The sequence below is a fragment of the Xenopus laevis genome, chromosome 6L, assembly GCF_017654675.1.
Source record: "Xenopus laevis strain J_2021 chromosome 6L, Xenopus_laevis_v10.1, whole genome shotgun sequence".
Classification (NCBI taxonomy): domain Eukaryota; kingdom Metazoa; phylum Chordata; class Amphibia; order Anura; family Pipidae; genus Xenopus; species Xenopus laevis.
This window is the reverse complement of record NC_054381.1, coordinates 76,912,123-76,936,515: the sequence shown is the minus strand read 5'-3', so window position 1 is coordinate 76,936,515 and position 24,393 is coordinate 76,912,123. Positions and strand designations below refer to the sequence as shown.

The window sequence follows — 24,393 nt, the reverse complement described above, 5'->3', positions numbered from 1 at the left end:
TCTGCGGTTACAAAAGTTTTGTGTACACGAGCCTCTAAATGTTATTAATGTTTATTGCAATATGTTAATGTATAACTGTAACTAAAATGGTTACGGAAAAACTCCATAGCAAATCACTAAACTGCAAATTTACTGAATAACGTTTGTTTAGCATGTAATTGACAGGTTGAGTGTTCGTGCTATGTGGCGCTCAGTCCGAAAGAAAATAAAGTAGACATTGGTACAAATAGTATTCTATATGTAATCATGCTTCGTCTCCCCCCACCCTCACCAAGAGACGCTTCTAGAACGTAGGAATTAAAAAACGACTGTTACAGCGCATGCGCAGTATAACGCCATTTGATCGCTACGCGTGCGCTGAACGGAAGCCGGGTGCATTGGTAGCGTGTGGTGCTGCATCAGTTTTTTCTTTTGTTCGATCCTTAGTTGCCGTCATGTCAGCGCTTGGAACTCTCGCCTTCGATGAATATGGGAGGCCTTTTATTATTATCAAGGACCAGGATCGCAAGTCTCGGCTCAGTGGGGTAGATGCGCTGAAGGTAATGCATGGTTTGGAAGGCCGCAAATTCATGGTTTAAAGCTAAAATGTTATCTGTGCATTTCTGTTGATGTTGTACAGTAGCTTACAGGTTTTGCTCCATTAGACTTCTTGTCGGGTTAGAGCAGTTTTGGTTCTGTGGTAGCAAGAGTTTCCAGGTTCATATCAGGCATAAATATGAGTTTGCTCAGCTCATTCTATCCTGTGCCCTGTCTAAATTGCGATCTTCTTACGTTTCAGTGCACTTGCATACTGGAATGTAATACCATATACGGTGCACAAATTGTAACGTTATCCCATGTCCTTTTTTTGTTTTTAGATTAACTTTTGCATGAAAAAAATACCCTTTCAGTCAAATTCACTAAGAATATTTTTCTAATCAGAGCAGATATCAGCAGCACACCGTAGATATGAACAAACGTGTATTTTATTGCATCAAATCATCTTAAACAGGGCCTCAGGCTTGATAAAGGGCCCGGGCGGCCCGAAACGTTGCCCTGTTTAAGATGATTTGATGCAATAAAATACACGTTTGTTCATATCTACGGTGTGCTGCTGATATCTGCTCTGATTGGATAATTTGGCCCTGTAACAGGCGTGGGTCCTTCAGTACAGCACCTGGTACCGCAAAAGTATGTGTTCAAGGTTTTAAGCTCTCCACCTCGGTTAAGAATATTTTTCTGACTGGTCTAGAGGAGCAAAGTGTGTGCCACACTTGTATTCACAAGTTAAATCTTTCCCTGTTTTCGTAGTTTTTCCTGGAGTGGAATTATGTTGTATCCTAAATTTTATTTATTCTTTTACCACAACCTAATATCTTGCTAAATGGCAGATTATTTTGGGATGCATTATCTAGCCATGAAAAATGGGAGATGACAGAAATGTTTATATTATGAATTAACCTTAACATTCACATCAAATGGAGCAGCAGAGAGTGGTCACTGCATTTTTAAAAGTTCTCTGTCAGCCTCAAATATTCAATAGCCTTCCGAAACGAATATCTCCTGATGTGATGTCTTTGATACTTGCTGTTGTTTCTGAAAAGGCAGGTAGGTGATGCCTTAAAGGGGAACTATCGTGAAAATGAAAATTTAATATAAGCTTTAGCATACTAAATAAGAAACTTTCTAAATTCAATCAATTAAAAATTCTTTACTGTTTAATCAATTTCATCTTCACTTTTCCTCTCCGCGTCTGTTTCTCTTCATTCTCTCTTCATGCAGGAGTTGGCTATCCGATAATCATTGACTTTTAGATCCAATATATCTTATAGGCGGATTTATTTTGTCTAGAAGATGTATTGGAGCTCACTCTTGAAATCATCAGCAATCCTGTCTCTTTACATGCTGAATTTGTGCAAAAGGCAGTTATTTTGTGTGTATTGGAATCCGTTATTTGATTGAGTTCTATTACATCTGCTAGGAAAGGAAGTCCCCCTATAAGATATATTGGATTTAACTGTTAATGACAATCTGGCACCCAACTGCTGCATGAAGACTGAATGAAGAGAAACAGATGCTGAGAGAGGGCTAGTGAACACAATCTTGATTATTTCAGGAACAATGCAGAATATTTAATTGATTGTATTTACAAAGTTTCTTATTTCAGTATACTGAAGTTTATATTATATTTTTATTTTTGCAATAATTCCCCTTTAAAGGAACAGTAACATCTGAATATGAAATAGCTTTAAAGGAGACATTTATATAACTTTCAGATATATTGCTCATTCTTCCTCAAAACATGTAATGATACAGAAAGAAAACATTTTGAAAGCATTTTACCTCCTACACATCAGAGCTGCAGAGAGATGTTTACAGGTCAGAAGCTAGGCTGAAATGAGGAGTAGGAGTATCTCTTCAATCTTGTATAGGAAGGGGTCACAGCACTGACTGACAGGCTGTAGCAGCCAAACTCCTCCCCTCCCACTCTGTCCTGTGTGTTCCCAGGCTGGAATAATTAGCTGTTCTGGAATAATTCATGATCAGATGCAGGTACTTGCAAGGGAAAATGCAGCTGTTGTCGAACAGTTTATGGTCGTGCAGGGATTTGCAAGGGAATAAGTGCAGCTGTTGTGGAACAATTTATGATCAGGTGCACAGAGTTGCAAGGTAAAAATGCAGGTGATGTTCTGGAATTGTATAACTTATAATAACTGATGCAGGAAGTTACAAAGGAAAACCGAAAAGATGTTGATTTTGCTTTTTGTATACAACATAATATTGTGTAGAAAATTAATATTGTATTCACACTAACTGCTGATACACATTGCCCGCAGAAAAAAATACAATACTTTTAGTAGCAGATTATTTTTTATTTATACAGACGTTTGCTTTTCTTTTTTTCCCCCCAATTATTGCAGGGCAAGGGAAAGGAACAAGCAGTGAAGGGAGGGTGGAGGAAAATGAGCAGGGCAGAGAGGATGTTAAATGAATAGTGAAGGGAGGGGGAACAGGACAGAGAGGGGGAGAGAAAGGAGCAGTTCAGGGAAGGGAAAACAAGCAGTTACTGCTTAACAGATATCTGCAGTGAAGGACTGAGTGTAACATCACAAACACTCCCACTCCTCCCTCAATTGCGGCTGTTCTGTAATTTAGGCAGTAAGAGCCGGCAGCTGCAGAGTCAGATAACAGAAAATCAAATCATACTTACAGCGATTTTTGTTTCCTGGACTGGAACATGGCAGTGGGTACACAAAGGGTTAATCCCCCTGATGTGGGGAAGGTACAGGAAGTGACTATTTATAAAAGGACCGCCTTCCCCCCCAAGCGCCCATTCTCACTGACAGAGTACAATACCCCAGGGAGGTAAGCTTAACAAACTATATACACAGGGTGGGATGCAAAATTATGTTTTTATTTATCTATTTAGGTAAATAAATGAGGTTGCCTCCGACAAAATAGAGCGCCTAAAGCAGGCTAATTCACTGGAATGTGTATCAAACATGTAATGCTTTGCAAAAGTACATAGTGAAGACCATGTTGCTGCTCTGCAAATTTCTTCAGATGAAACCAGGGCTCAGAGTGCCCATGATGCCGCCATCCCTCTGGTAGAGTGTGCTTTTAGTTTAGTACCCGGCACTGTGGGTAATGAGTAAGTCATCTGCATTTTTTAATCCATTAAGCCAGGGGTCCCCAACCTTTTTTACCCGTGAGCCACATTCAAATGTAAATAGATTTGGGGAGCAACACAAGCATGAAAAAGTCAGTTGGGGTAACAAATAAGGGGCTGTGATTGGCTATTTGGTAGCTCCTATGTGGACTGGCAGCCTACAAGAGGCTCTACTTGGCACTATACTTTGTTTTTAGGCAATTAAAACTCGCTTCCAAACCTGGAATTCAAAAATAAGCCCCAGCTTTGAGGACCCTGAGAGCAACATCCAAGAGGTTGGAGAGCAACATGTTGCTCACGAGCTACTGGTTGGGGATCACTGCATTAAGCAATGGTGCTTTTTGAAGCTCTCTTCCCTGGACAGCTGCCCCCAATTGTTACCAGTAGGGATTCAGACGTCCTAAGTACAGCCACTATGTTAAGATATATTTTAAGGCATCTAACCACATCTAAAGTGTGTAGCTTTTCCTCTCTAGATCTTTTGGATCCTGGTGGAAGGTAGGTACGTTAAGTTCTTAAATTTGGTGAAATTTGGAGGCGACCTTGGGAAGAAACCCAACAACTGTTCTAAGTACCACCCTATCTGGGAAAAAACAGAGTTTTGAAGGTCTAGCTGATGTTATAGCAAGAAGAAACAGCGTTTTAGTCATAGGATCTTAAAGGAGAAGGAAAGCTACAGAGGCATTTTATTGCCAATAGATTAGCTGCAGTAGTGCAAGCTAGAATATTATATTTATTCTGTAGAATGTTTTACCATACCTGAGTAAAAAGCTCTAGAAACTCTGTTTGTTTAGGATAGGAGCTGCAGTATTAACATGGTGTGACATCACTTTCTGCCTGAGTCTCTCCCTGCACTGGGCTCAGATTACAGCAGAGAAGGGAGGGGGGGAGCAAACTGAGCATGCTCTTGCCCTGGGCAATGAGGTTTAAGCTGAAGGCAGGAAGTCTGATTTAGAAGGCCATGTGTACACAATAGAAGGAAAGAAATGCAGTGTTTCTTTTGACAGGGGACTCAGAGCAGCACTACTTTGGGGGTTTACTGGTATATTTAGTTGGACCTTTTGATAAGGCTTACTTAGTTTTAACCTTTTCTTCTCCTTTAAGTGATGCTTCCTCCGGTGCCTCAAATGGAGCTTCCATTAATGCGTTTAGAACCAAAGATAGATCCCACGGTGGAACCTCTGCTCTAATGATAGGTTGAAGTCTTTTTAACCCCTCGGAAAAACTTCTTGATAAGAGGAAGTGAAGCCCACTGCATATTAGTGAATGATGAAATTGCCGTCACCTAACCTTTCAACGTAGACACACTTGAAACTCCTGCTTGAAGAAATTCCATCAACGTGGTTTCTGAAATATTATTTGGGTCAAATTATATTTAGGGGGGTAGGTAGTAGGGGTAGCTAGGCCCTTCTCGGCCACCAGGTAGTCATTCCACATTCGCTTTGTCTTCTCTGATTTTCTTGATGACTTTTGGAATTACAGCAATTGGAGGGAATATGTATGACATTCTGAACTTCCACAGGAAGGAGAATGCATCCCAGAAAGTTGTCTGATGGTCTTTTCCCCATGAGCAGAACGTCTGGATCTTCTTGTTCTGAAACAAAGCCATCAGGTCTATTGAAAATGTACCCCACTTGTCTGATATCAATTTGAAGATTTCCTTGCTCAGTTCCCATTCTCCTATTGCTGGTATGTTTCTGCTTAGACTGTCTGCTAGTTTGTTCTGCTTCCCTGAAATGTAACAGGCAGATGTGTTCTTCAAGTTCTGTTCTGCCCAAGATAGAATAGTTATGGTCGTGTTCAATAGGGCTTGTGACCTGGTTCCCCCCAGTTTTTGATGTAATTTACTGTAGTAAGATTGTCTGATTTTATTTCTACTTCCTTCCCCTTGATGAGGTGCTGGAACTTTAATAGGCTCAGATACACTGTGTAAAGTTCTTTCCTTTCCTCTCTGGACCATGTACCCTGGAAGGTGAGGCCCTTGTAATGGGCTCCCTAGCCCCTTCCGCTGGCATCTGTCGTTATAATCTCCCAGACATGTGTCTTCAGTGAAACTGGGACTGTCACATTCTCTTCTACCATACACTGCAGGGACTGTATTGTGTTCTGAGATAAAATGATAGTTTCGAAATCCTTTGAGTGATCCCTGTCCCACTGTTTGAGGAATTCCAGCTGGAGCTGCCTTGTGTGAATTCTGCTCCACTTGACCGCATCTATTGTAGAGCTGAGTTTTCCCTCACATCCCTCCTAGTGTGCGCGCAATAGTAGAGAGCTTTGGAGGACATAGCGGTGGAAGTGACTTTGACTAATATGTCACTTCCGGGTTTCGGCAGCGTCTATATACTACATACCGTGTAATGGCAGATTGCCGCTCCTGGATGTATGCTTGCTGTCCAGGTCCCCAAACGCTGCGCACTCGCCACACAAGTAAGCCTTTCTTTTAACTTATGTGCGGAAAGAGATAAAGCAGAATGGTAATTGTTCCTATTCCCCATAGGCCATGTTTGCTTTCAGCATGGCTGACGCTGCACCTGAAAGAGGCAAAAAGTTAAAGGCAAAACGAAGGATAAGACCAAAAATAAAGATCCCCAAATTGAATGACCTAAGGATAAGAAAGATGTTAGTTACTAAGAAAATGTCATTCAATTAATTGCTTGGGCTGTGATAATAAATTTGTATCCACTGAAGGGAATAAACTGTCTGACCTGTAAAGAAAAGATAAATAGTCCAGCAACCCCAGCTACTAGTTTAGATGAATTGGCGTCAAGGATGAAAGGTACAATGCTTCAAGCTTTGGAGTCATTTAATAAAGCTAAGCAGGATAGAGATGTATCTACCGAAGACAGCCCCCTTAATGAAAATATTTCTTCAGTTGATTCAAATGAACCATGTTCATCAAAACATAAACTGGATTCAGAATATTCTGACTTGGAAGATTTTTTTTCCCATGGAGGATATAGAATTTTAGCGGTCAGAGAAACAATGGGGTTAGAAGATACTTCGGAACCACCGGAAAAAAAACAAGCAAACTTTATGCAAATATTAATAAACGTACAGCATGTTTTCCACTCGATGAAGCTATAAACGGGAAAATAAAAAATCAGTGGTCTAGGTAGATAGTAAATTTGTTTTGCAGAAAAAATTTAATATGCTATTTCCTTTTGATGGGGTTGGTTATAAAGATTGGGATAATGCTCCGAAGTTAGATCCTCCAGTGGCGCAGACAATTAAGAGAACGCTTCCCCTGGAGGACAGTACAGGTCTCGGAGACCCTATGGACAGAAAGGCTGATGGTGCATTAAGGAAGGCTTTTCTAGCAGCAGCAGCAGGATTTAAACCGGAAATTGATGCGGCTTCAGTAGCTAGATCACTGAAAGTATGGATCATGCAATTGGAGAAGGAATTGAAGAAAGTCAAGGGACAAGATTTTGTCAGATCTTCCCATGTTTTCTTCTGCAGCTGACTTTCTCACTGAAGCGGCTTTAGCTTCAATAGATATTTTATCTAAAAAATCCACAGCATTCGCAACAACGGCCAGAAGGGCTATACGGTTAACGCCATGGATCGCAGATATAGCATTGAAGAATCGCTTACTCAACCTTCCATTTGAAGGAGGAATATTGTTCGGTTCAGAACTGCTAGTGGAGAAGAAATCCGATGATAGTGAGGTGACTACCTCAGGATAGAAGAGCTTCCAAACGCCCCTTTGTGGGTTTCCTATCTCATATAAATATCAGCAAGACTGGAGAAGTCAGAAGACATCAAAAGATAGATCCTTTAGTCAGTTTAGAGGATGATCCAGTAGAAGAGGAGGAGGTACAAACTTCCAGCAAAAACCATTTTCGGCATGATGCCAGACAAGTTGGAGGAAGATTGAAGGGATTTGAAGCAGCGTGGAAGAAAATAAAATCTGACAAATGGGTAATAGAAACAATAGAGAGAGGTTATTCCATCTAATTCGACTCATTTGCTCCAACAAAATTTGTAAAGACCTATCTTCCAAAAGGAGAAATAGAAAAGAAAGCTATATGTTTGGCAATTCAAGGATCAAGGGGTATTCATTCAAGTACCTCAAGAAGATAGGGGTTCAGGAGTCTATTCTCCCATTTTCCTAGTGCCAAACCAAAAGGAAAAATCAGAGCAGTCATAGACTTGAGATATCTAAATGGCTTTATAAGGAAGAAAAAATTCAAAATGGAAACCATGCGATCTACAATTCAAGCTCTTCGAGAAAGAGAAGAGATGGTGACACTAGATTTATGAAATGCATATTTACATGTCCCAATAAGACCATGTCATCAAAGTTTCCTAAGAATAGCAATAAAAGGCCCCACTTTTATCAAACATGTCCAATTTACAGCACTTCCATTTGGAATATCCAGTGCCCCAAGAGTATTTACAGAAATATTGGTGACAGCTGTAGCCTTTTTAAGAATACAAGGAGTCTCAATAATACCATATTTAGATGACTGCCTCATTAAAGCAAAATCTTGAGCCATTCTGCAGGAACACTTAAATTTAACTGTTCAAACTCTGCAAACGCTTGGATGGATTATAAATAAGGGAAAATCCAATCTTCATCCCACAACAAATATAACGTTTCTAGACATGATTCTGTATACCGAAATGGGGAAAGTGTCATTACCATTAGAAAAGTCAAAATCAGGAACAAGGTGAGATTATTACATGAAAGTAAACTGTCTACTATAAAACAAGTCGCAGAAGTCCTAGGACTCATTTCGGCAGCCATAGTTGCTATCCCCTGGGCCCAGGCTCATATGAAAGATTTACAAAGATTCCTAAATTCAATATGGGACCCCCAGAAGAATTCTCTAAACAAGAAAATCCAGCTACCACAGGAACTAAAGAGATCACTCACTTGGTGGCTACAGATAGACAATCTGGATCAAGGGACCCAATTGTTTCCTGCACCTGCAAAATTAATTACAACGGATGCAAGCAAAAGAGGCTGGGGTGCTCATCTTCAAGTGCTGTCAAAACAAGGAAGATGGTATGACAGGTCTTTCAGCAAATTCTTTGGAGCTGGAGGCAGTGTGGAGGGCCCTAAGAGCGTTCGGCCCATATATTAGAAACAAGAATTTTCTGATCCACACGGACATGGTGACAACCGCTTACTACATAAATCACCAGGGAGGTCTAAGAAGTCAAGACATTATTCAAAGAACAAAAAGAATATTCAAGTGGGCAGAACAAAATCTAAACCGCCTCGTTGCTCGTCACATTTCAGGCCATTCGAATTGCAAAGCAGACTTAAGTCGCAGAGATATTCATCCAAGAGAATGGAGTTTAAGCCAAGAAGTATTCTTGCAAATTTGCAAAAAGTAGGGTTTTCCGGAAATAGACCATATGGCATCAAGGCAAAACAAAGTGCCAAGATTCTTCTCAATGACAAGTTGTCAGGGAGAGGTAGCTGTGGATGCTTTGGCTCAACCATGGAATTTCAGTCGTGCCTACATATTCCCACCATTCCCTTTGGTGGGCAAAGTAGTCCAGAAAATACAACTGACCTCAACAGAGGTAATTCTAATAGCTCCAGCATGGCCAAGGAGAAGCTGGTATTCAGAGTTAATTCAAATGTCAGTAAGCCCACCATGGATTTTGGCCAGAAGGGGAACATCTGCTGACTCAAGGGTCAATCTCATATCCAGATCTGACTCCGCTACAACTGACCGCGTGGAGACTGAAAGGGATGCATTAATTTTACATTCCCTAGACATTTCCCCAGCAGTGATAAAAACTTTACTACGTAGCAGGAAAGAAGTAACCAACAATATTTATCAAAGAATCTGGACAAGTTTCAGAAATTGGTGTGTTAAGACAATTGCTTCCATTTTCAAAAATTTTGGATTTCTTACATGATGGATTCATGAAGAATCTAGCTCCAAACACTATTAAAGTACAAATAGCAGCACATTTTTTCCCCTCCCTTTATTAAAATATTTTGGCATTCATGGTGTGTTATTGCTTATTTATCACTGAAGGGGATATGGGTGAAGGGACCTTTTTATAGGGAACATGGGAGGAATTTTTTATTATGCTGGGCAGTGTTTTCCTACCCAAAGGAGGAGCTCTCTAGTAAGTGCTGCCTTCGGGACTGAGTGAAAAGGAATTTACGGCAAGTATTAAATTCATTTTTTCCCTCACGTCCCTTGGCAGCACTTACTATAGAGAGTTTTTAAGCAATTTTTCGGGAGGGTTTAATTTGCTACAGTACTTAATACTGCTTTTGCAAAAGCCACTTCCCTGGGTGTAGCAACATTGAGCCTGTAATGGTTCGAGAAAGTCTTGAAGTTTGACCAGGATGCTGTCCTGCAAAGTTGGTCCACAGAGACTCCTGCACTTAATTTTTTCCTACCAACTTTTGGCAAGTTTTTTCCGATGCTGTGTAGTTCAGGCAAAACCGTTTAACTTGTTCCTGAATCTCTGGGATTTTCTTTGGAGGCAGCTTTAAGAACAATTCTTTTGTATTGATGATGGTTCATCAATCTGATAATGACTCCCATATGGGGATGTGGAGATATGCATCTGCCAGATCTATTTTGGTCATCCAGTCTCCAGGGCAAATGTGCATGGATCGATTCCATTCTGAAGGTTTGGACTCTTAGATGTTGATTCAGGGTTCTGAGGTTTAGTAAAACCTGAATTTGCCCATTGGGTTTCTTTCTCAGGAATGAGAGTAGATCCCCCAGTATTCCTTTTGCTTCGGGGCCTCCTATCACTCCCTTGCTTATAAGCTCCCAGAGTATGGATTGTAAGCCCTCTACCGCCTCTATTTGTCGGATGATATGAATTTTCTTATTGGACGATTCTTGAGTTCTAACATGTAACCTCTCCAGACTGTGTTGAGAACCAAAACATCTGTGATGTTTTGAGCCCACACTGTCCCAAAAAACTGCAACCTGCCTCCCACCTGTGACAGCAGGATTCTCGCACCTTCATGCTGTTTATTCTGTTTTTTGATCTCTTCTGTCCTGGTTCTGGAATCTAGATCTCCAGGGCTGTCGTGAGAAAGGCTTGCCTGGCTTGTAAGATTTGGAGTCACAAAAGCAAGTTTTTTTGATTTCTGAAAGGTCTTTTAGCTTTTCTTTCTTGAGGTAAGAATGCTGATTTGATTCGTTCCCCAAAGAGAAATTTTCCTTGATACGGTAAGGAACATAGATTTTGTTTGTACTGGGAGTCTGCGTGCCAATGACACAACCAGAGCACTCTTCTAGCTGCTACTGCCAGTCCCATAGATTTAGCTGCAGATTTTACTCCATCTATTGAAGCTTTGGATGTAAAATCATTAAATGTTTCTTCCTGTTTTAAATGCATTTTCTTTATCCGTAACCCAGATGTTATTAGCTCTCGCCAGTAAGCTAACAGCTACCAAATTCTTGAATGCTATCCCTCCTATCAAATAAAGCTTAAGGATAGCATCATGTCTTCTCTCCATAGTGTCCTTAAGGGATACTCCCTCATCCACAGGGAGAGTGTTCCTCCTAGCCACTCTTGTTATGGCTGCATCCACCTTAGGAACCGATCTCCAATATTTCACATCCTGATCTGCGAAGGGGTACATTTTGGAAATGCATTTGGATTCCTCAAACTTTTTGTCTGGGTTTTCCCATTCACTAGACACCATGTCAGCAATAACTTTATGCACAGGGAACACCTGATTTTTCTTTCCACTGGATTTAAACATTTTATCGCGTTTAGAAAGCGACTCTTCTTCCATGTTTAGTGTAGCGCTCATGTGTTTGATAAGTGGTTCAATGAATTCCACATTTTACTTAACCCTTCAAGAAGTCCCGATAAAGCTCTAATTTTTTATTGCAATGCTTACCCCCTGGAGCCGGAGTGTGATTGCCTGTGACTCATTACAGACAGCCTGTAAGATACATACACACCACACGTTAATATTATAAAAACCTTCGCTTCCAGCATACAATTTCCCATAGGCAATAGCTTACACCTGGGACCAGTGAGTGCACCAATAGCACAAATCAACTTTAGTCTTGCTGTAATAGAAAAACAGGACAATCCGATTAGTATCATTGGCATTTTATAAAACAAAACATTTTTTGGTGCCATCTGACCTTTTTTAAATTCTTACCCGGAAGTGCGCGCATATGCCTTGACGTATTTGGGTCTGATGCCAGAGTTATGTGGCTTATTGCTTATGCGCCGCCCAGGTGGATCAGCATTGCGTCTTTCTGCACTGATGGCCAGAAAGCCTACCGGCTTTCTCCTGAAGCATTCACAAGATGAAGACTTTGGCTCAGGGGCTTCAGCTAGAGAGCTTTACTCTGCTGGTATGTGTGGGGGTATTCCCCGACAGAATGAGAATGGGTGCTTGGGGGGGAGGGCGGTCCTTTTATAAATCGTTGCTTCCAGTACCTTCCTCACGGCAGGGGGATTAACCCTTTGTGTACCCACTGCCATGTGGAAGGAAGAGGAAAGTGGAAAGTCTTGGACAGGAAGTTGCAATGGGGGAGAGCTGAGCACAGTTTTCAAGCTAATACAGACATTTTTGACCCAAAAGTACAAGTTGATCCAGGGACTAGTCAGAGTGCCATTTTGGAGTCAGGGAGGAATTCCCCCCCCCCCCCCCCCCCGAGGCAAATTGGAGAGGCTTCCAAACTTTTTGCAATGAACGCCAGATCTGGTGAGGTGAAAATGTTTGGGCCGACCGTTTAGCCGGACATTTTTTGAACCATTACCATTATTTAACTCATTTAAACAAGGAATCGCTTAGCCGTAGCAATAATATTTGGGCACATTAGTGAAATGATCTGCTATTTGGTCTATACTGCTGCCTGTGTGCTGAAGGTGTTAGCAATAGACACGTACTGGCACGTAGTGATGCGCCGCTCTTGTGTACTATGGGGCTAAAGGTTTCAATAGATGAACCGACATGCCAGTACAGTAAACTAAAGAAGTATGTGAGAGGAGCGCATTACGATGTGCCAGTACATGTCTATTGCCAACACCTTCAGCACACAGGCAGTAGTATAGACCAAGTGGCAGGTCATTTCACTGATGAGCTTGTTTATAGCGTTTCTAAAGCAAACACGCCAGTAGCAGGGCAACAGTACATTATTATATTCCTTTAAAACATTTTCATTTTTTGGTGTTACTTTTCCTTTAAAAAATATTGTCCATGTCTCAAAAGTGCATGTCAAAGTTAGACCAAAACGCCTTCAGGCTGGGAATTTTAGTACGGTTTGGATTTAACCCATGTTTCAATTAAGCATTTGTTCAAGCCCCAGGTCTCCTTAGCTTACAATGTTAGTTACGTGAAAATTGCTTTTCTGCAGTAGTGAGCCAGTATCCAAAACAAGTAAGCATTCACCCAAATCTTGTGCTTATGGCTACCATACAGGTACATTTCAGCAGTCTGGAATCCTTTGCCATAGGCTCTCCACAATCTGTAGCAGTACTTTTGTTCATTTTTTAATCTTCCTTAAACATATATGCTAGTCCTGATTCTGTGCTATGTCTGCTTTCTTACAGTCTCATATTATGGCAGCCAAAGCAGTTGCAAACACATTAAGAACATCACTTGGGCCTAATGGTAAGCTGATGGCCTTTCATCTAATTTGTTGTATCCTTTTTTTGGTTTTGATCTTAAAGGGCACATTTTGGCAAAAATATCCCCAACCAAAGAAAGGTGAGGCCTAATAGAGCTCGCACTCCATTTTGGGGTAACAGTAGTTTTATTTTATTTTTTTAAATACCGCCCGCACGGGGAGGGAGCTCCTGGTACGAGTGGCCATGTTCGTGTGCCACGCATGTGCACAATTAGCAAATGCCGCAACTTGCTCATTATGCACATGTGTGTGAAGCCAGAAGCGCATTATGCACATACGCTAGCTATGTATGATATGGCTGCTCGCACTGGGAGCTCCCTCTTGGTTAGTGTGTCCTAACGTGAGTAAGAGCAAATTTAAAAAAAATAAAACTACTGTTACCTCATCCTGAGTGAAGGCTCTATTAGCCCACATCTTTGGTTGGGGATAATATTTTTGCTCAACAGGTGCCCTTTAAGTTAAGAATGTTTGCAAAATTATTTTAGGACTTGATAAGATGATGGTGGATAAGGATGGACAAGTTACAGTCACCAATGATGGTGCAACCATTCTTAGCATGATGGATGTGGATCATCAAATTGCCAAACTGATGGTTGAATTGTCTAAATCTCAGGATGATGAAATTGGAGATGGCACTACAGGTGTTGTAGGTAAGATAATTTCATTTTGTAAATAAATCTTTTATAAACTTAAAGTACACAACTAATGTAAATTAAAATGTTTGCTTACATAAAAACCTTGTTGCAGTTCTTGCTGGTGCATTGTTGGAACAAGCTGAACAGTTGTTGGATCGTGGTATCCACCCTATCAGGATTGCCGATGGGTATGAACAAGCTGCTCGTATTGCAGTTGAACATCTTGACAAGATCAGCGACAGTTTTCCAGTTAATCCTGAGAACTTGGAGCCACTTATTCAAACAGCAATGACAACGCTGGGTTCAAAAGTGTAAGGTTTTGTTCTTGTGAAACAGGTTCTGGTGCTGTTGTTATGGTAAAATCATACCCCAGAACAATGTAGGTCTCTGTAAAAAAATATATTGCATATGTAAAACCCTGCTTCATCTAAATAAACTATTTTCATAAAAATATACTTTTTTAGTAGTAGGTGCCAATGGGTAATGCTAAATAGAAAATTGCCTTTTTAAATGCTATGGGCTGCAGCCTGGGACCATACGACTCAAGGTGAACAGAAACAAACAAAGGGTCCACATGAACCAATTAATGGACAAAGTTGTGTATTTTACTCCCACACTTCTTCCTGTTAAAGTTAGAGGTGCATTATTTCTGGTCAGGCTATCTCTGAGAGAGCTCACAGACTATCCCAAAATTGTGGCTCAAGGTAAAAGATGTAAAATGGCAATATTTACTGATTTGTATTTATATAGTGAATAAACTACCCCCTCTTGTAAAATATTAGGATATTATCCGTTATTTTGATATAAACTAATCTGTTGCTTAAGTATTCATTCTGGGGGTATAGTTTAACTTTAACAGGCAATTAATGTTTGTACTTAAGTTTACAAGGAAACATAAAAAAAAAAGTTTAATAACCATCCGTATGCTTCTTGCAGATTTTATTTTGAAAGCACATTGATATTGCATGATATTTATAAACCAAAAGTATCTGTAAATGTGTCTATTAAAGGGCTAAAATACATCTTTTTTTCAGCATGAGCTTGCTATCCAGAAAACACCAGGTCCTGAGCTTTCTGGATAACCGGTTCTATACCTGTACAAAGAGCTTGTGCTGAACATACTTAAATAACAAGTATTTCTCTTTTATTTTGTGCGGCAACTTCGGAATTGAAGCGCTGCGAGTGCATTGCCACAGACATTTTTTCATTTTAATGGGGGAAGGCAGTTCGGGGAGATTGTCGCCCCGAAGAAGAGGCGATTAGTCGCCAGGCTACTAAATCTCCCCGAATCTGCCTGTCTGCTAAAGCCCTTAAGATGGACAGATTTAACCTGCTGATTTGGGCCATTTAGACTGATTCATCAGTTTATCTGTCTCTGTATGAGGACTGTATCTGGCCACAGATAAGATCTATATAATGAGCTGCTCCTTGTCTCAAAACCAAAACTGGTAGATTAGGAAAGAGAGGGATTTTGTTAATACTGAGATCATTATATTCAATTAAACAAATTGCCCTGTTAACTAAATGCAGGAAGACCAAAAATTAGGAAAACATGCAAATGCTAAGAAACCGATGAACATGCACAAGACAAAGATACTTTGTCCTGCGCATGTGCCAATCAAGAGCACTAGGCAGTAGTGGTGTTCCCCGACCCCCTCCCTATCTGTTCCCCCTCTATAAATTTAAGGACCGACAGTGCTAGGTCGCAGATTTTGTGCAGGAACCAGCTCCGAACCCACCCGACCCCCCGCACAATACTAGTAGGCAGAGATGGGGGTAAGATTACATAGACCCAAAAGAGTTTGCAAGAGGTTTAATGTAAGTAAAAGACCAGTAACTCCAAAATATATTAATACCCCCTCAAACTGTAATATGTAAAGCACCCTTGGATTTTTTTAAAATCTTCAGCTAGATTTTTATTTGCAAAATGCTTTGTAGCGAAACGAGCACCATAACATTACCCCCAAATGTGTCAAAATTTGGGGGAGCACTTTACAAGTCAATATTTTCCATTGGCCTTCATGTTTTTTGTTTTTTTTTATAGTTTTTGAATATTGGTCTCCTTTTGGCATTTTCCAGCTTTCAAATGGGAATCACTGACCCCTATCTAAAAAGCAAATGCTCTGGAAGGTTACAAATGTATTGGCTACTTTTCATTACATCTCTTTCTAGTTACTCTCCTATTCATATTCCTGGCTCTTATTAAAATCACTGCATGGTTGCTAGGGTAATTTGGCCCCTAACCACCAGATTGCTGAAATTGCAAACTGGTGAGCTGTTAAATTAAAAGCTAAATAACTAAATAAAAACACTAATAAATAAAAAAACAATTACACATTGTAATAGAATAACACTCTACATCATAATAAAAGTTAATTTAAAGTTTTACATTTTTTAAATGTATTTATTTTGCTACCAATATGGAATTCTACAAGGTGCTGTTTTTAATACAGAGAAAAAGGAAATAAACTTTTTTTTTGCTGTATCTTGTTTGTTAAACTTCTGTTTTGGTTAATGTTTTTTAAATCTGTTCCCATAGGATTAACCGCTGTCACAGACAGATGGCAGAAATTGCAGTGAATAGCATTTTGACTGTTGCTGATATGGATCGCAAAGATGTGGACTTTGAGTTGATAAAGGTTGAGGGTAAAGTTGGAGGTAAACTAGAGGATACAAAATTGATCAAAGGTGTTATAGTGGACAAGGATTTCAGCCACCCTCAGATGCCAAAAGTATGTATTCTTTTTCACTTTTTTTTTATTTTCCTCTTTCATCTGTGAAAACTGAACATTCTTCTAACTCTTTGCAATTATATTTCTAGGTAGTGAAAGATGCTAAAATCGCCATTCTTACTTGTCCATTTGAACCACCAAAGCCCAAGACAAAGCATAAGCTAGATGTTACTTCTGTTGAAGATTATAAAGCACTTCAGAAATATGAGAGAGAAAAGTTTCTTGAAATGGTAAAACAGGTGAGGATAATGAAACAATTATAATGTTGTTCGTGTTCAGATAAACGTGGAACCCTGTGCAGAATTAATAAGGCACTTTTTGTACACGCTAGAAATTTGAATTTATTGCTTTCATAATTTGGTTTGATTAGTTAAAATAAAACCTACATCCTACTGCTCTTGCTGTCTGAGTTTTCAACAATTCTCAGGCTAACTTACTAGCCTGTGCATATCTGCAACATGTCAGACTTGCAGCAGACCAGTCAAAACTGCTTAGTTTCACTAGTGTAGTAAATCAAAACAACAATGCTCAGTATTTTGTAAAGGAACCCCTCTTTATTTTACAAATGACAAATGTCCTACAAATGTCGGCCTTGCTTCCTGATCGTCCTGACTGACAGATGTTATGTGAGAAAAATGCTCTACCCCACTTCTCTAACAGTGGCCTACATATTGTGTATGAACTTGCATAACAAAAAATCTGTTCGTTCGGGGTTGTCAATTAGGTGACCCAGTGGCTAGCGTTGAAATAGTTTTTCCAGGTAGTTGAATGGGATTGACAAGGGATGAAATTTTAGTTTGTGCCTTGTCATTTCCTGTAACACTTGAGCTGTTTTTTTCTTTCTCTCAATTACACGTGTATTCAGAGTAAAAGTCAAAGCACTCTGAAAGCAATTTGTGATTTATTTTGCCAGTTTCACCACAATAAAAAAGTGACAAAGATTGGTATTGACCCCTTGCCCCTAAACGTTGTTCATTGTGGTTAAACTGACTAAATAAATCTCAAGTTGCATAGCATTAATAGCGGAGTTCTTTCACTTAGGGGCAGATTTATAAATTCGACTATTCGCCACCTTAAACCTGCCAAATTGCTATTTTAGCCTGTGGGGGACATCCTGGGGTCAATTTCGAGTTGCTTCCTTCCTGAAAAGTCTTTTTTCGAGAAAAAAAAAACTTGAATGCAATTCGATTCTAATTCAGTTCAAGTTTGCGGGTCTATCCCATTCACCCGAGTTTGAAAAATTAGTCATTTTTGAAAAATTTTGATTGGTTGTTTTTTTTTTATTCGAATTTTGAGTTTATGGGAGATTTTACAAGCTCCCGTGAACTCTAAATTCGACCCTTGATAAATAAATCTACCCGTTCGAATCAAGTTTATGCTCTGATGACAATTTTAAGGGAAGATGTGTAAATAAAACCTCCTCCTATTTATTTATTTATTTATTTATTTTGAATTCAGTTGTGGTTACACAAATGATTTAAAGAAACATGACATGGTGTGGATTAACCACTTCTTTTAACTATTAAAAATCACATTTAAGACTTGTTATAAATACCACTTTTGTTTGATTTCTCACAGATAAAAGATACAGGTGCAAATCTTGCCATATGCCAGTGGGGCTTTGATGATGAAGCAAATCATTTATTATTACAAAATGAACTTCCTGCTATTCGCTGGGTTGGTGGACCAGAAATAGAGGTAAAATCTTTTGTTTAACCCTTGCAGCAGAATTGCGCATTTTGTTTGCACTCTGTGCCAGAAATTTTCTGAATGTTTTGTTCTCTCTTCCTTTAGAGGCATTTACTCTGGGGGACACTTAGTTTACCTAGAAAAATTATACATCTGTTTTTCAGGACAAGGTTTCTAAACCCACCTTTTGGATTTTTCTACTTTTTTCTTATATGTTTTTATTAGCCTTACTGTTTTTCTCTCCACTTTTGACATTCTCCCAATTCTCCTCTTAATCTATATTTGCCTCTTTTTCCTAGTTTTCCTTTTTAACTTGCTAGCTCCCCATTTGCTTGATTTTTATTAAGTTAAATTTGAAGGCAGACAGTGTCATGGCAGATTTACACAGTAATACCCAGTACAAATCGGTTGGTGGCTGTCTTTGTAACAGGGGATGAAAGCCTGTGCCCCCAAATTCTTAAAAAATTAATAGGCACTTCTCTTATTAAGTACATCAGTTTATAGAGTTCCAGTTCTGAATCGAACAATTTTTTCCATTGAAGAATTATCAGTGGTGGTGATTTCATTCATTGCATTTCCACAATTTAAAGGGACACTGTCATGGGGAAATTTTTTTTTTTTTCAAAATGAATCGGTTAATAGTGCTGCTCCAGCAGAATTCTGCACTGAAATCCATTTCTATATATTCAATTTTGAAATCTGACATGGGGCTAGACATATTGTCAATTTCCCAGCTGCCCCAAGTCATGTGACTTGTGCTCTGATAAACTTCAATCACTCTTTACTGCTGTACTGCAAGTTGGAGTGATATCACCCCCTCCCTTTTCCCCCCAGCAGCCAAACAAAAGAACAATGGGAAGGTAACCAGATAACGGCTTCCTAACACAAGATAACAGCTGCCTAGTAGATCTAAGAACAACACTCAATAGTAAAAACCCATGTCCCACTGAGACACATTCAGTTACATTGAGAAGGAAAAACAGCAGCCTGCCAGAAAGCATTTCTCTCCTAAAGTGCAGGCACAAGTCACATGACCAGGGGCAGCGGGGAAATTGACAAAATGTCTAGCCCCATGTCAGATTTCAAAATTGAATATAAAAAAATCTTTGCTCTTTTGAGAAATGGATTTCAGTGCAGAATTCTGCTGGAGCAGCACTATTAACTGATTCATTTTGAAATTTTTTTTTTTCCCCATGACAGTATCCCTTTAATATAACCGCAGTTTCAAAAGTTCTCTAGCTGTTCAGCAGTACTACAGAATCTACTAGGCCTAACAAGCGGATTTAGGGATCTGCAGGAGGTCAAGTTCTTTTTCCATAAATCTGGTAATTTTAGTCCAGAATTTCTGGCATTCCCATAGCAGATGAAACAGTGCTTACTTACATGTTACATCTTAAGCCAGGGGTGTGCAAAAGGTAGATAGGGATCTACCAGTAGACCTTTAGCTAGTGATCAGTAGATCTCAAGAAACTGTCAACATATAAATTGTTGTTTGTTAAATATAGCAATATAAATTCTCTCAAATCAATATAATATTCAAGTAATATTTTCCATCAAACAGAATGCTAACAATGCTTTAATGGATGTAGATCATAATGGGACATCATCACTAAAAGCAGACTTTGCATTAGTCAATAGGGATGGGCGAATTTTTTCGCCGAAAAAATGACGCCCATAGACTTGTATGGACACGTGCGTAAAAAAAAAAAAAGACGTGCGACAAAATAATTTCGCCGCGCGATAAATTTTTTTTTGACGCCCATAGACTTTAATGGGCGTCTGCGACATTTTGCCGGCGGCGAATTTTTGGCGAAATGAAACGGGTCAAATTCGCCCATCCCTGTTAGTAAAGTATGGGCACTCCTGTCTTAAAGGGGTTGTTCACCTTTGTAACAAATTGACAAATCTAACAGTTCACATGAATAGAACAAACTTTTCCATAGAAACAGTTAACAGAAAAAGTACAGTTCAAGAGATATTCACCTCAGAAGTGTCCCTGTACTAATCCTTCAGTTCCACACAGACCCTGTGCTGGGAGGGGGTCACTGACCCCCAAAAACACTACAGTGTTCACTTCCTCTTCCTTATATGACATCACACATTGTACTGGCAGCTAACTTAACTCCTATTGGCTATGTCTGCTGTCAATCTGCCACTGCTTCCTGTGCTGGGGAATTTGAGCAGCATTCAGGTACTGAAGAGAAACTGTTACAAGTTTGTGAGAGGGAGGGGGAGTGTGGGCTGTGTGCAGCAGAGACTTCAACTGTGCAGATGGGGGGGATCGAGGTGCTTGGGACCTGGAGTTTTATGGATAATGGATCTTTCCCTAATTTGGATCTTCATACCTTAAGTTTACTAGAAAATCATGTAATCATTAAATAAACCCAATAGGCTGGTTTTGCTTCCAGTTGGGATCAAGTACAAGCGACTGTTTTATTATTACAGAGAAAAGGGAAATCATTTTTATAAATTTGAATTATTGGATTATAATGGATACTATGGGAGATGACACTTGTTCTTTCCAGAAATATATTATTTTGGGGGGGGGGGGTTCCATGTATTATTTTGTGTATTTACCTCATAAAAAATCATTATTCAGCAGCTGACGTGACTTCCAGGACTATTTGTATGAGCTTGAGGCTTTCCAAATGAGTTGAATTTTTGTGCATGAAGTGAAATATTTTTCTGGTATAGATCCCTATATCATGAAAAATAGAACTTTTTCATTTTTTGGTATTTAGAGCTCTGAATCTTGTTCCAGAAGTGGAACACTTAAACACTTTAAAAAGGTATCGTTTTCCTAGGTAAATTACTGCCCCCCTGGGAGAGCGCACAAAATGTTCAAAAAACCTATCTGCCCTCAACACTGCTCTGCCTGTCACTTAGGGCTGCCACCTCACCCTTTTAAAACCAAACACATATGAAATCCACAGCCTGCATGGCTAATTGGCAATTCATTTAGATGCATGATACATGGCTGCACAGAAAATCAGTTCAGTCTGCAGCATCTAAATGAGTTGATAATTAGCCATGCAGGCTGTGGATTTCATATGTGTTTGGTTTTAAAAGGGTGAGGTGGCAGCCCTACTGTCCCTGCTAGATGTGTAAGTTACATACGTTTCTAAGCAAGTCAGTGGTGGTTTTGTTGCAATTTTGTAAATAACTGACATTATGCTTAATGCCAAAGGTATTTAAAAGATAAAAATATAGAAAAGCCAGTATTTATTCCCAGAAAAGTTTGCACCCCTTTGGCACTACATTCAGTGTTAGTCTCTAGGCAGAAGGAGAGTGCCAGAATTGGGAGAACAATGTTGCTCCTTCCTTTTCTGCAGTATTTGTCTGCATGGCTGTGTGATTGTTTGTTGCAAGGCAGGTTTGTTTATATGCTGTGTCTGTTAACCTCTGCCATTACAATTGAGTAATCAACCAATGATCATTCAAATTATGTGACTGGTTACAGTTCACAAGCACCCAATAAATTACTAGGAGGAGGGCAGTATCAACATCCAATAGGAAACAAGTAAGGGCAAAGCCTGGGCATGATGATGTCATCATATAGGAAGTTCTTGGTGTGTCAGTTTCAAAATAGGCCACCTCTTCAGAAAACTGGTCTGAGAGACAGGAGAAGGGCTGAGTTAATAGGTATAAAAAATAGCTTTTACAATGGCATTTTTTCTTTTTGTTATGGAAAATGGTTTTTCTAACACATTGAGAACATTGTTAGTGGTTTCATAAGATTTGTACATTGAAGGTGAACAATCCCTTTAAGCAGTTGGTGGAAGCAGTTTTACCCATCTGATACAGTTTCAGTGGTGCAAGATTCCAGTGATAAAACGGCGGAGCCCATTTGAGTTTCATACAGGGTAGTGGGTCATGTACATTGCACATCAACACAGAGTAAGTAAGAGGTGTCCGCTTCTTGGAAGAATCTAGGAGTATATTCTCTGAGAAGTATTGAATCATCTGTGGCTTATTCTGGAATTATGTATTAAAAGTGTTCATTTGAAAGTAAAGCGTGCAAGAGAATATTGGCAAGGATTTCTTGAGCACTAAATATTTCTACTAAATATTGTACCGTTGTGCAGTATATGCTTAAGCCGTTTTACCCCTGCCTTCGCTTAGACCTTGATTTTAGTTAGATTTTGGAACTGATTAAATTCTGATTCTGTCGGTGAGATACTGGCAGAATAAGTCAATCAGCATTCTGGCTTGGCCCCACTCCTTTAGTGTGGCAGGAAGGACTGAAATTAAGGGGTTCAGGTCTTTGTATGCTCTATATAATGTGTATTATATGAGGCCTTCCAATTGAAAAGTATGGCAAAAAAAACCATTTGAAGCCTCTCCAATTTTCCTCAGAGGGGGAAAAAATTCCCTCCTGACTCCAAGATGGCAACCAGACCGGAGTAGTTGTAGTTTGTGGGCTATAAAAATTTTCATATTATGTCCATGATTTGCAGTGGGCATCTTAAGTGGTAGGCTAATGGGTGTGTGGTCACCCAGGGGAAGAATTTAGAATTTTTCCCAGGTAACGAGGAGCCCTGAATACTTTCCAAATTCAGTAATGATCTGGAGGGTTGTAATCTGGGGTGCCTCACCATCTTGTAGGTACAGCAGAGTATCATCTATGTCAGGGATCCCCAACCTTTTGAACCCGTGAGCAACATTCAAAAGAAAAAGGAGCTGGGGAGCAACACAAGCATGAAAAATGTTTTTGGGGTGCCAAATAATACCTGTGATTGGCCATTTGGTAGCCCCTATGTGGATTGTCAACCTACATTGAGACTGTTTGTCAGTACACCTGTTTTTTATACAACTAAAACTTGCTCTGGAATTCAAAAATAAGCTCCTGCTTTGAGGCCACTGGGATCAACATCCAACGGGTTAGAGAGCAACATGTTGCTCACGAGCTACAGGTTGGGGATCACTGATCTATGTAATGGGATCTTTTTGTATGATTTTTGTACTTGAGACCAATGATGCGATGTCATGATAATATGAAAATCATAGGAACGTGTCCATATCTAGGAGCTGCTGTACGTCTAATATTTTCAACTAAATCCCCCCCCCCCAGCCCCACGAACCTTCATTAACCTGACCCTCTGACACAGCTAATGGATCTTTTGCATTGCTTCAGTGACACTGGGCTGGGGCCGAGAAATCCTTCCATAGGCTACAGTCCTCTTTTCATTTGTAATTGGAAGGTTCTGCCACCCCCAGCCGAGCATCACTGAAACAACACAGAAGATCAGTGTTGGAGGGTTGGATTAAGGAAGGTTCGCAGGGCTGGGGGAGGCTTTGGGGCTGCTTTTAGTTGAAAATTTTCAGCAAACAGCAGCTCCTAGGCATGGACATGTTCCTATGATTTTTATAGGAACTTGTCGGTATCGCTTTAACCTGGGGGGGGGGAGGGACTTGTACAGCAGTTGCAGCCATCTTAAAAACTTGGGACCAAATTTCATAGCCTTCATTACCCCAAAAAGATAGTTCCACTCTATCGAGAGTAGAGTAGGAGAAACCATTATGTACTTTGTACAAATCTGACCGTTGAACAAATTCAGCTGATGTGACTGATTGACAAACATTTACGGTTGGCAACTGAATAAATGTGCATGTGTTCATTAGTGTTTTGTTAGCAGGAGTCCATATGAAGGGAGATAATCTGCACACAAATCTAATTAAAGTAATTGTCTACCTCGCAATGACTACATATGGAGTAGCTTCAGTATCCCTGCTTACCACAAGGCACACAAAAGCCATAGATTTTCCACTGATTAATTTTGATGATGGATAAAACGTATGTTCAGCACAAGCCAGATTCATTGCACACATGTAGAACAAGTGTAGAACTTAATATGCCGTCCTCCTTCCTCTGCCTGCTCATGCTGTCTGTGCATGGTATGCACACATTGCCCAGTATTTCATCCCTACCAGTCAGATATCTAAGGGCTAAACTACACTTGAGATTGATGTCGGATAGACAGATTGCATTCTACAAGTCGGATGTAGTTGCATGGGTTAAAATATAACAGGACTGATACAAAAATCGAATGCAAAAACTACATGGAAGACTTGGACTGCATGTTGCATCTTCATCC

The 24,393-nt window shown here is 39.8% G+C and overlaps 1 protein-coding gene across 1 annotated transcript in view; it reads left to right on the top strand.

Moving 5' to 3' along the window:
• Positions 1–423: 423 nt before the first annotated feature.
• The window catches only part of cct5b (chaperonin containing TCP1, subunit 5 (epsilon) b), a gene marked incomplete in the record, with an annotated part of 37,377 nt that continues 13,407 nt past the window's right edge, over positions 424–24,393 (top strand). The window contains 7 exon segments of the mRNA NM_001097075.1: positions 424–539; positions 13,166–13,226; positions 13,728–13,892; positions 13,990–14,188; positions 16,417–16,609; positions 16,699–16,848; positions 18,188–18,307. Of these exon segments, the coding sequence (NP_001090544.1) occupies positions 435–539; positions 13,166–13,226; positions 13,728–13,892; positions 13,990–14,188; positions 16,417–16,609; positions 16,699–16,848; positions 18,188–18,307 (993 nt within the window).